Source organism: Polypterus senegalus, chromosome 6 (assembly GCF_016835505.1).
Source record: "Polypterus senegalus isolate Bchr_013 chromosome 6, ASM1683550v1, whole genome shotgun sequence".
Taxonomy (NCBI): domain Eukaryota; kingdom Metazoa; phylum Chordata; class Cladistia; order Polypteriformes; family Polypteridae; genus Polypterus; species Polypterus senegalus.
In genome coordinates, this window is record NC_053159.1 from 82,190,749 (window position 1) to 82,204,083 (window position 13,335).

Here is a 13,335-nt window from a genome sequence, read left to right on the forward strand (position 1 = left end):
CCAAGAACCCAATGGTCACTCTGTCAGAACTCCAGAGGTCCTCTGTGGAGAGAGGAGAAACTTCCAGAAGGACAACCATCTCTGCAGCAATCCACCAATCAGGCCTGTATGGTAGAGTGGCCAGATGGAAGCCACTCCTTAGTAGAAGGCACATGGCAGCCCGCCTGGAGTTTGCCAAACTCTCAAACCATGAGAAACAAAATTCTCTGGTCTGATGAGACAAAGATTGAACTCTTTGGTATGAATGTTAGGCATCACGTTTGGAGGAAACTAGGCACTGCTCATCACCAGGCCAATACCATCCCTACAGTGAAGCATGGTGGTGGCAGCATCATGCTGTGGGGATGTTTTTCAGCGGCAGGAACTGGGAGACTAGTCCGGATAAAGGGAAATATGACTGCAGCAATGTACAGAGCCATCCTGGATGAAAACCTGCTCCATAGCGCTCTTGACCTCAGACTGGGGCAACAGTTCATCTTTCAGCAGGACAACGACCCTAAGCACACAGCCAAGATATCAAAGGAGTGGCTTCAGGACAACTCTTTGAATGTCCTTAAATGGCCCAGCCAGAGCCCAGACTTGAATCCGATTGATCATCTCTGGAGAGATCTTAAAATGGCTGTGCACTGACGCTTCTCATCCAACCTGATGGAGCTAGAGAGGTGCTGCAAAGAAGAATGGGCGAAACTGGCCAAGGATAGGTGTGCCAAGCTTATGGCATCATATTCAAAAAGACTCGAGGCTGTAATTGCTGCCAAAGGTGCATCGAAAAAGTATTGAGCAAAGGCTGTGAATACTTATGTACATGTGATTTCTCAGTTTTTTGATTTTTAATAAATTTGCAAAAACCTCAAGTAAACTTTTTTCACGTTGTCATTATGGGGTGTTGTGTATAGAATTCTGAGAAAAAAAATGAATTTAATCCATTTTGGAATAAGGCTGTAACATAACAAAATGTGGAAAAAGTGATGTGCTGTGAATACTTTCCAGATGCACTGTAAAATAGGAAGCTCTCTGCATCTACTGCCCCCAGAATTTTAAGCAACCAAGAAAACTGCTATTTTTATCTGACTTTAGAAATTAATTATTACAATTTACCACTGGGAGTAATATTCCTTGATAATCCTGAAAATGATCACATTCACAGATTTCTGCAAAGCTAGATCCAAGCAGAAGGCAGAGGCAATTAATCATCCACCTACTCCATTCCCAGGCAAAGAAAAAAATCTTTGTCATGCCAGAGAGACAGTACTACTGATCTATGAAGGTAACAAAATATACATTTTTCTCAATCTCAGTGAAAATTTACTTGTAATATGCAAGGAATTTAGTATGGATTATTGTTCCCAGAATGACTGAGGGCTTCAATTTACCAGAGGAAACATTTCTGCATGGAACACAAAGCAGCTGACACTTTTTTGAAAACCAACCCTCCAAAAAATAGGGCACTGCAAATGAGTGCAATACAAACAACAACAGTATTGAACATTTGTGGCTTGTTTTCAGCTTCTGTCCTCACTATCGATTTTCTTTTCTTTCACACTTAACACAACAGGCTGCTTACTTTCTTTACTTCTACAGTCTCAGATTAGTAAAATGGAAAAGCTTTATAATAAAATTATGTTAATATATACCTTGCATTTAATGCATATTTACCCCATCTAAAATTTTGTTAATGGAAATGTGTTGCATTACATTTATTCAGATACTCAACTAAAATTATGTATTAGATAAATGATAATTAGTGGAACAATACTACATTTTTAGGTCATTTTATTTATGTAATGAACTAAGATATCTAATGCAAAATAGCACTGTTTGAAAATGTAAATCAGCATAATTAGATTGATAATTTGAGTCGCAGTCAAGCTTGACTACGCACAGCTCTGCTCAAAATAATCACATATCTTGACCCTGAAAGACAATAGTTAGAAATGGGCTTTACTACGGAGTGGCAAGGGGGAAACCTCAACTAACCAAGAAGGCTGTAAATGTTTGTTTCACATTTGCCAGGAGGCATCTAGAAGATACTCAAGCTTTTTTGGAGAATGAACAGATAAGACAAAAGCAGAATTTTATTGACAATCGGGGTCACGTTAATGTCCATCATAAAACATACATGGCATTCCACAATAAGAACACTATTCCAGCCATCAAACATGGTGTTGGTTGTGCAGATGGTTTGCTGCCTTAGGACTTGGCAAATTTCCATAATTAAAGGAGCCATTAATGTCAGGTCATCTGTCAACGAGCCAAAACTGAAGAGTAGTGGTGTCATGCAGGAAGATAATGATTCAAAGCACAAAAGAAAGTCCATAATATAATGGTTAAAAAGAAGCAAAATTAAAGTTTTGCCTAGTCAGTAGTGATGATGTAACAGAATCTGAAACAAGCACTTTATGTTCAAAAGCCTACCAGTGTTTTTGAAATAAAGCAATTCTGCAAGGAAGAGTGAGCTAAAATTCTCAAACATCGATGTGAATGACCAATGTATAATGTTTCTGTTTTCAGATGTACAAGTTTGTTGTGTATTAATCAATTCTGTCTTGGCTAGTTATATAAAAATGTTTATAGAGTATCTTAATCTTCTTATTTCAACTGTTCTCCACTAACTACCATAATCATAGTCAAGATGCATTTGTTCAGAAATGGTATCATCATAATGGATATTTGGTTTTAGTTATCAAGTTATGTACTTTATTTATCCTTTCCAACAAATATACTGCATTTAATCCTTCCTTCGTGTACTCATGACATCATTTGTTTAAAAATGTTTTTCATAAAGAAAAATGCACCAAGTTTTATAAATATGGCGTCCAGCAAAGCCTCACCATAAATGAATGTATGTTTATGCTTTTGGTTATTCATTTTGCAATACTGTTCTCCTATTGTTTTATAGAAATATTTCTCTCAAAATAATTTTATACCAATGATAGCAAGATAGCTACTCTTTAGATTTCTAAAAAGAGTAATGAAAACAGGACCTGGTATTTACATTTTTTGTATTCTGAGTGTAAAGCTGCTTTACTTAAAGTTGACACTTCATCGATATGTGCTGGACATAGACTGTTGTCAAACTGTAAGTGAAATTTAGCCCTATACCAAAGGAGGAGAATGTTGAGAATTAATACAGTATATGTCATTTTTGTACTGTATTTTTAATGTGTAACTGAGTGGTCTCTATTGATTTTAAATTACTGTAGTGATGTCTTAAGATTCAGTGTATTAGACATTGGGATGCATGTGCTGATAGTGTATTGCCATACCCACCACAAGACAAGCCACCTAAATTGAAACCTGAGTGCAACGGGTGACACCTCGGCACCACACTTGAACAGTGTGAGGATTTTTACAGTGGCTGGTGCCAATCCTGCCACCAACCCCATGAAAGATTTTTATTGTATGACAATTGTAAGTACTGAAAGGACTTGATAGTAAACTATGTACATATTGAAGGACATAATCAGTAGTGCAAGTAAGTAATAAGGGCCTTTCTGTGCAAACGTGGTTAGATTAGCTATGTATAAGCACCTTTATTTTTTATTTTTATACCAGATATTAAAATAAGCAGATAAGGATAATTTGGATTGCCACATCATTTTATTGCAGTGGCTTAAACATTTTGGTTGAATTTGTTTTTAAATTGATACTTTTAAAACATTCCTTTCTGCTTTATTAATTCAATAGTAGCTACTAAACTTACTGCCTTTTTACAAAAATCACCACAAAATACAGAACATATACTTAATCCTTTGACATATTGAAATATTTTTTCTTACAAATCTGGACATGCTTTAGTCTCTTAATGCCATCAATAGTCAATCAAAGCTTGTCTTTTCATGTCTATTCATTGAGCTATATACAGTATTTAAAAAATTACATAATTCTTTGTCATAAGTAAATCAGACGTTGTTCAAGTTAAAATGTTTTGATTTAGATGTTTCTATGTGTTACTGTGGTTTTGCTGTTTCTTTTGCAAATAAAACAACTTTATTATAAGGTTGTCTTATATCCATGTAGTAACTGTATTTTTATTATAAGAATTTATTTATTTATTATAAATTCCCCTTCTTCCTTGTATTACCTCAGTATTACTTTCAAACATAGAAAAGTGATTTTTGACAGTTTTTTCTAAATGTATAAAATGATGGAATAAAACTAAACATTCATTGTACCCTTAATGGAAAACCCCACGCAATTTCAGCTATTCACAGTACTTTGAAGAAAAAAAAATTCTTGACATGAAAATAGCTCCTTGGCTTAAGGGCACACCTGTGGCATCCTTTTCATGCTTTCTGTTGTCTGTCCTCAATCAGTTCATTGGTTTCCAGATATTTCAGCCAGACAAGAGAGAACATCATGCTTTCACCAACTTATGGAGTTTGGTCTGATTTATGGCATGCATAATGATTTATACAGAAGTTCAGTAATGGACCAGGAGGAAAATGGTTCCCACCACTCAGCTTGGAGAGTAAAAAAAGAGAGAGAGACAGGAAGTACTGCTCTGTGTAATATAATGTATCTAGAATTTACAAAATTTCAATTGAAAATACTTTTTAAATAATGCGTAAGGAGCAATATTATTGTTCTGTACTAACATTTGTCTGTAAATTATTCTTATTTTTTTTATCATTTTTTTGCTGCCTTGCAATAAGGAGACCTAGGTTTGCTTCCCCTGCCCTCCCTGCATGGAGTTTGCATGTTCTCCCCGTGTCTGTGTGGGTTTCTTCCAGGTGCTCCAGTTTCCTCCCACAGTCCAAAGACATGCAGGTTAGGTGCATTGGCAATTATAAATTGTCCCTAGTGTGTGCTTGGGGTGTGTGTGTGTGTGTGTGTTTTTGCGCCCTGACCGGGGTTTGTTTCCTGCCATTCTCCCCTTGTTGGCTGGGATTGGCTCCAGCAGACCCCCGTGACCCTGTAGTTAGGATATAGCGGGTTGGATAGTGGATGGATGGATGGATGGATAACTTGCAGTGTCTTCTTATGTATAAGCCTTATGGTAAAAATCCTTTAAATTAATTTTTTCACTCATTGAGAAGCATTCACTACTCTATAATAACAAAAACAAGATTTAAAACAGTTTTGGAAATTTATTAAAAATAAATAAACAAAATATCATATTGAAACAAGTATTCAGACCTTTTACTTAGTACTTAGTGAAAGCATCTTTAGCAGCAATTACAGCCTGGAGTCTTATTAGGTGTGATGTGACAAATTTTGCACACCTGGATTTAGGAATTTTCTGCCATTATTCTCTGCAGATCGTCTCAAGCTCTGTCAGGTTGCATAGATACTATCAATAGATAAGCAATTCCTCGATATACATTGACAACTGTGGGACCTTCTATAGACAGGTGTGTGCCTTTGCTAATCGTGTGCAATCAAATGAATGGACTACAGGACGTCTCCAAACAATGGTGTAGAAACATCTCAATAATTATGAATAAAATGAGATTCACCTGAGCCAAATTTCAGGTGTGTCAAAGCAAAGAATCTGAATACTTGTGTCAATGTGATATTTCATTGTTTTTATTTTTAATAAATTGCAAAATTCCTAAAATTATGTTTTTGTATTATCATTCTGGGGTTTTGAGTGTTGTTTGATGAAGGAAAAAATAAATGTAAACAATTTTGCATTAAACTGCAACATGACAAAATGTGAAAAGAATTAAGGGAGTCTGAATACTTTCTGAAGGGCACTGTACAGTATAAGCCTTGTACAGTCCAAGAAATATTTATGTTCAATGAGTAATTTCTAAATGTAATCTTTCAGTGTAACTATATTTATTTGTTAGTTTGCTTACTTTTATTGGTGTCCTTGGTATCTGTTGTCTACATTTTAAAATAAGTGCTTGATTTCCTTCAGCACTTTAATAGGTCTGCTTTCCAGTTTATTGTTTCTTTCCAGTAGATGGAAAAGAATTTTATTATGCATTTCCTCAGGGAAAGTCAGTAATGTTTTTCAGTACAGTTTTCTGTAAGCATTGATTTCATTCATTTTATTTTGGTTTTGTTTTCATAAAATAGCAGCTTATTAAAGGTTTATTTAAAGAATAGATTTGGTATTTTCAAGTCACGGTTATTTTTTCAGTCATAGTATACAGTACATTAATTTGACACAGGAAGTTGTGTTCAGTTTCTTATTAATTCTAACAAAAACTACCATGCATATTCTTGCTGTTTAAAAAAGGGTCTGTGGAACACTGGTTGACACATGAAAACACAGGTATTTAAATTTAGTGAATATGTCCACTTTTTCAGAGGCACAGATTTTGATTTCAGAAAAGTTGCGTTCTGTGTTTCTGAGATATATTTGTGATAAAAGAAGGAATTTAAATATGTTTTATCAAAGACTATTGGCAGTATTTTTCCAGGAATGAATATACATTTCTAGTCATTAGTCTGTTGAATGTTTCTTAAAGGTAGTAATATTGCACAAGAACATATTTTTAAAACTATTTAGCAAAACATTGCCTTTTTAATTCTTCATAGTAGAACATATCACTGGTATAAAATGTATAGGAATAATATCACTCAAACAACTTGCATCAGCTGCAGCATTCAAAAAAGGAATATACAGCCTTGGGGGTGCAAGGTTGCCAAAGAAGGAGACAGGCAAAAGGTCAAGAGCACTTTTTTTTTTTTTTTTTTTTTGTGAAATCCATCCATTCAACCTCTTCCGCTTATCCGAGTTCCGGTCGAGGGGACAGCAGCTTGAGCAGAGATGCCCAGACTTCCCTCTCCCCGGCCACTTCTTCTAGCTCTACCGGGAGAATCCTGAGGCGTTCCCAGGCCAGCCGGGAGACATAGTCCCTCCAGCATGTCCTGGGTCTTCCCCAGAGCCTCCTCTCGGTTGGACATGCCCGGAACACCTCAACATGGAGGCCTCCAGGAGGCATCCTGATCAGATGCCTGAGCCACCTCATCTGACTCCTCTCGATGCGGAGGAGCAGCAGCTCTACTCTGAGCCCCTCCTGGGTGACTGAGCTTCTCACTCTGTCTTTAAGGGAAAGCCCTGACACCCTTCAGAGGAAACTCATTTCAGCCACTTGTATTCACAGTCTCATTCTTTCAGTCACTACCCATAGCTCATGACCATAGGTGAGGGTAAGAACATAGATCGACTGGTAAATTGAGAGCTTTGCCTTATGGCTCAGCTCCTTTTTCACCACAACAGACTGATGCGGAGCCCACATCACTGCTGACGCCGCACCGAACTGCCGTTCGATCTCACGCCCCATTCTTCCTTCACTCGAGAACAAGACCCCGAGATACTTGAACTCCACGCTTTTCTGGCTGAGGACCATGGTATCGGATTTGGAGGAGCTGATTCCCATGCCAGCCACTTCACACTCAGCTGCGAACTGATTCAGAGAGAGCTGAAGATCACGGCCTGATGAAGCAAACAGGACAAAACCATCTGCAAAAAGCAGTGACCCAATCCTGAGTCCACCAGACCGGACACCCTCAACACCCTGGCTGTGCCTAGAAATTCTGTCATTAAAAGTTATGAACAGAATTGGTGACAAAGGGCAGCCCTGGTGGAGTCCAACTGTCCCTGGAAACGGGTTTGACTTACTGCTGGCAATGCAGACCAAGCTTTGGCACCGGTTGTACAGGGACCGAACAGCCCTTATCAGGGGGTCCGGTACCCCATACTCCTGGAGCACCCCCCACAGGATTCCCCGAGGGACATAGTTGAACGCCTTTTCCAAGTCCACAAAACACATGTAGACTGGTTGGGCAAACTCCCATGCACCCTCCAGGACTCTGCTAAGGGTGTAGACCTGGTCCACAGTTCCGCGACCAGGACAAAAACCACACTGTTCCTCCTGAATCCGAGGTTCGACTATCCAACGGACACTCCATTTCAGAACCCCCAAATAGACTTTTCCAGGGAGGCTGAGAAGTGTGATTCCTCTGTAGTTGGAAACACCCTCCGGTCCCCCTTCTTAAAGAGGGGGACCACCACCCCGGTCTGCCAATCCAGAGGCACTGTCCCAGATGTCCATGCGATATTGCAGAGACGTGTCAACCAAGACAGTCCTGCAACATCCAGAGCCTTGAGGACCTCCGGGCATATGTCATCCACCCCCAGGGCCCTGCCACCAAGGAGTTTTTTGATCCTCCGTGTCCCCAGGCTCTGCTTCCTCATTGGAAGGCATGTTAGTGGGATTGAGGAGGTCTTCGAAGTACTCCCACAACATCCCGAGTCGAGGTCAGCAGCGCACCATCCCCACCATATACAGTGTTGACATTGCACTGCTTCCTCCTCCTGAGATGGCGGAGGGTGGACCAGAATCTCCTCAAAGCTGTCCGAAAGTCGTTCTCCATAGCCTCCCCAAACTCCTTCCATGCCCGAGTTTTTGCCTCCGCAACCACCGAAGCCGCATTCTGCTTGGCCTGCCGGTACCTATTAGCTGCCTCCAGAGTCCCACAGGACAAAAGGGTCCAGTATGACTCCTTCTTCAGCTTGACGGCATACCTCACCGCCGGTGTCCACCAACAGGTTTTGAGGATTGCCGCCACAACAGGCACCGACCACCTTACGGCCACAGGTCCGATCAGCCGCCTCAACAATAGAGGCACGGAACATGGCCCATTCAGACTCAATGTCTCCCACCTCGCTCGGGACGTGGTCGAAGTTCTGCCAGAGGTGGGAGTTGAAGCTACTTCTGACAGGGGGCTCTGCCAGACATTCCCAGCAGACCCTCACAACACGTTGGGGCCTACCAGGCCTGACTGGCATCCTTCCCCTCCATCAAAGCCAACTCACCACCATGTGGTAATTAGTTGACAGCTCCGCCCCTCTCTTCACCCAAGAGTCCAAGACATGTGGCCGTAAGTCCGACGACACCGCCATAAAGTCGATCATCGAACTGAGGCCTAGGGTGTCCTGGTGCCAAGTGCACATATGAACACCGCTATGCTTGAACATGGTGTTCATTATGGACAATTCGTGACGAGCACAGAAGTCCAATAAAAAAACACCGCTCGGGTTCAGATCGGGGGGCCCATTCCTCCCAATCATGTCCTTCCAGGTCTCACTGTTATTGCCTACATGAGCATTGAAGTCTCCCAGCAGTGCAAGGGAGTCCCCAGAAGTTATGCCCTCTAGCACCCCCTCCAGGGACTCCAAAAAGGGTGGGTACTCCAAACTGCTGTTCGGCACCTACACACAAACAAAAGTTAGGACCCGCCCCCACCCGAAGGCGGAGGGAGGCTACCCTCTCGTCCACCGGGGTAAACCCCAATGTACAGACTCCAAGTTGGGGGGCAATAAGTATGCCCACACTCGCTCGGCACCTCTCACTCGGGGGCAACTCCAGAGTGGTAGAGAGTCCAGCCCCTCTCAAGGAGATTGGTTCCAGAGTCCAAGCTGTGCGTCGAGGTGAGCACAACTATATCTAGCTGGAACCTCTTGACCTCGCGCACTAGCTCAGTCTCCTTTCCCTTCAGAGAGTGGTGAAATTTCACAAAAAATACATTTTTTCCCCTAAAAGTGATCTGGGTACTCTGTTTTACAATATGAGTGAATCTCAAGACACATATGAATATTTAAGAGCATTTTTTGCTTGAAAATGGTCATTTTTGGTTACGTTTTAAGACTTTCATTTTCACATTTGGAATAGTACCCTGAATACTATTGTCTAATGATCAAGAAGAACAGGCATGATATATTTTTTATTTATTTAAAAAATTGTTTGTCAAAGAACACAATTTCCTGTGACAAACTATTCTGGAAAAAATGTTAAGTTGAAAAATACGAAACGTATCCTTGTGATGAAGTGGGTTTGCTTCACACTCCCGTCTGGCTTCTGGAAGCCCTGAACCCGACGCCGTCACATTTTGGTGACAGCTGTGGGATGAGCTGGCAGTGGGGACAGAAGAGGTGAGCAGCAAGCGGGATTGGTGCCAGATGTTTTTAAAGTACCCATGGACCCAAGCCAGAGGAGGACATTTTTAAAGGACAGAGCTTTTTTAATGGACATTTATTTATTGATTGTTTTTATTTGTCATTTAAAAGTTCTTATTCTTTTATGTCCTGTTTTAAAAGGGGCTTGGGTTGGTTTTATTATGGGATTTGTTTTAGTGCAGTGTAGTTGCAGTGTGGCCTTCCTGTGGACCTGGGCTGCCAGTTGCACAGGGTTGGCAGTGGCATGGAGCCTTCCCGTGCAGCTGGTGGCTTCTGGGGGGTGGAATGTGCTATAGCGGGTCCACGGCTCATGTTAAAAGGGCCACGTTTAAAATAAATAATCGAGGGGGTGTGTTGGTGTGTGGCCGAAGCGGTTCCTGAGGAGTTTGTGATGTGGATGTTTCTCACCTAATTGCACAGCTGAGAAACGGTCCACATCTGTAATTGTTCCCAGGAGCTGCCGATTGCCACAGATGCCATACCCTCTTGATAAATAGAAGTGTGAGGTGGCTAAGAGTGAAAGAAGGAAGAAGAAATTAAGGAAAGAGAGAAAAACTGAGGTTACCGGAAGAAAGGCAGGAAGCAGCACAGAGAAAGCTGGTGTGAGAGACCGAGCAAAGGCTTGTAGGCAGGCAGCTGGACAGTGAGCCCTAGCAGGGGTGTCTGGCCGACACTAGGTGGGGCAGAAGGAAGCAGTTGCTCCAGCTGAGTGATCAAGGAGCTGGAGTGACTGGAGATGGAGGACAGCTGGCCGCGTAAGGCCAAGATGGCAGCGGGAGTCTTGGAGTCTTGGAAAGGTGAGCGACCTGGACATTGAGGAACCCAAATCTCGGTCTGGTAAAGTAGCCGTACGGAGCCAGGGAACGGAAGGCAACCAGACAGTAGTGAGGTCAGCTGCAGGAAGAGTGACTCTCATGTTGAGAAGCCCGTATGGGAGAAGCAGGGGAGCCGCCAGGTAAAGAAGACACTGGGCTGTGTTGTTTTTAAAGGAGTCTGCTTCCACTGCTTCCAGCATTGTTTTAACCATGTTTTAAAGGATTGTTTTTTTAACCTCCTCAATTTCACCTCTGTTTTTATGGATTATTTATTTAATGACTTTCAATTCACTGCACTTATTTAATTTGGACTTTGTTTTGTTGGTTATTTTTAATAAAAGCTATGGCACCTTTTTGTACTATCCCCTTGCTCTATTTGTTGTGCCTCACTGCCATGCTTATCGGTGACATTACTGACTGTGTCGGGTTCAGGGCTCCCCGGAAGCGAGATTGGGAGCATGCAGCGAACCCACATTGTTACAGTCCTTTTAAAAATGTATTTAATTGATGTCTTTTACAGACAGTAACACTTTTTGTGTCCATATTTACAAATTTTCAAAAACAAAAGTCTTAAAATGTTTATTTTATATTTCTTTCAGAGATTCGGAGGTATCAAGGTTTGCAGAGGCTTTGAGCAACTCTGTTGTTAAAAGTAGTCGGCTGGCTGCAATTGGAGATCATCTGCGCAAGAGGTTAAAGCAAGAGGAAGAGGAGGTCGTCTTTTAGCTAAACTGTCAACCTGTGAAATCAAGGATACAGAGCAGCTGTACAAAGCTCATGCTGTGAAATGGGCTTACCCAAATCACATTTTAATGAACATTTAGCACCTCATCCCAGCAGCAATGCACTCATTTTTTTAACAGTTATCAAAGCAAACTTTCTTCATGAATGGTATCATCAATATTTTAAAACATAACTCAATATTTTTTACTTGAAATAAAAGTGAAAAAATATGTAGTCTTTACTGAAAGAATATGCAAATTATCATGAAAAATTTTGCAAAATGTGATTACAGTGATTTTTAAAATATTTCACTGTTTTTATTTAATCTTTACTACACCGGCAAAATGACTGTCATCATCTCTTCATGTTGCTATGAACTTGCGATTCAGAACTGGCCCTGATGCTTTCTGTGTTGATTTCCTCCTGGGGCTTTTATTTTTAATGACATTTTCCGGCTTTGTGTTTTATGCAAGCACTCTGCCGTGGAATAAGAAAACCTGTTTATGGTAAGTGCCTAAAAGTGTCTATTTAGAGCTTTTTTTTTCAAATTATCATTTGCAAGGTACTGTTTGCTGTGAAACAAAAAGAAAATAAAAAGAAGGTGAAGGCTGTGGAAATGTGCATTTGCTGTACAACAATGTCACGGGTACAGTGATGAGAATTTTTGTAAATCGTAGACATATTGTGTTGGTAACATGAGCTTTTAAACAGAATTAAAATAATTTGTGGGTCAGCCTGACCAGATGTGGTGACACAGTATCTGATGATACAACTTACCTTCTCTTTTCTTGCCCTTAAAATCTGTTTACTTTCTTTCTTAGCTTATGCTTTGCTTGAGGAGATCACTTGTTCCTGCCAACTCCAGGCTCACATGTTCTATACATGACAGTAACTCCCCACTTAAGTAGTTGTGTTTTTCTTGTTTGAGAAATGCATCTCCTGAACATTATATTATGTTCAGTGGCAACATTTACTATCTCAACCAGCTCTGTGAGAATACCTTTTCTGTGTCCTGAAATCTGTTATTTGCTCTGTTGTATGATTTTAACCCCCAAACAGAAACCAGTGCTCTTGGTTCAGGTTACACTGTAGTGGCACGCTACCTTATAACAACAACACTACTGCTGTTTATGCAGATTTCTTCTAATGGGTAAGTAGAAGAATGCACTTCTTAACTTAAGTCATTCACATTATCTCACACTGCATTTTTTTCCAAAAGTTGAATCTTTCTTTGCAATACAGAAATAAGGAAAAATCCCTGAAAGGGCTAAAGAAATATGATAGAATTAAATGTTGAGATTGAAATAATTAGTTTAAATATTTCAGGTACGTGCCCTTACATTTTGTTTTTCTTGGAATAAAAATAATTTATATTGATAGTACTGTTGATTTTAAGGTAAACTTTGTTCAGGTTCTTAGAATTGCACAAAATAGCACTGCCTGTATGTACATTCTTTCTATGTGAAAACCCCTAGGCTAATGATTGCTCAAGTTGTTAAATGTTCTGGGAGGTAGGAACAGCCAAAATAATCCTTTTTTTTTTTTTTGAGGTTAACCAAAGTAAGCTAAAGTGTAAAATATTTTGATTGTATTTTTTTCTTCACTGCTTTTTTAACAAGTTACTGTAATTTTCATATATCTTTTGAATCTTAAGCTTAAGCAGACTAAAGTTCAACACTTCTTTATGGTGACCACAATATCATTTTTATTCTGACAGGAAGCAGGTAGTGAAGCTGAAAGACAGTACTTCTAAGCCGTTCCCCAATTTTATTTGTTGCACACAAACAGCTTTCACTTGTATATACTGTATTAAAAAAGTCATTTTTTCAAGGTGTAACATCTATGGGGCTGTCCCACTCTTGCCTGCCACCTGACTGCTGT

At 40.3% G+C, this 13,335-nt stretch overlaps 1 protein-coding gene across 1 annotated transcript in view; it reads left to right on the plus strand.

The window, feature by feature from the left end:
* Positions 1-12,213, plus strand: part of fam207a (family with sequence similarity 207 member A) — a 121,320-nt gene extending 109,107 nt beyond the window's left edge. Inside the window, exon 7 of the mRNA XM_039755062.1 lies at positions 11,331-12,213. Within this exon, the coding sequence (XP_039610996.1) occupies positions 11,331-11,457 (127 nt within the window). The 3' untranslated portion in view covers positions 11,458-12,213. The remainder of the gene's footprint in view (positions 1-11,330) is intronic.
* The last annotated feature ends 1,122 nt before the right edge of the window (positions 12,214-13,335 follow it).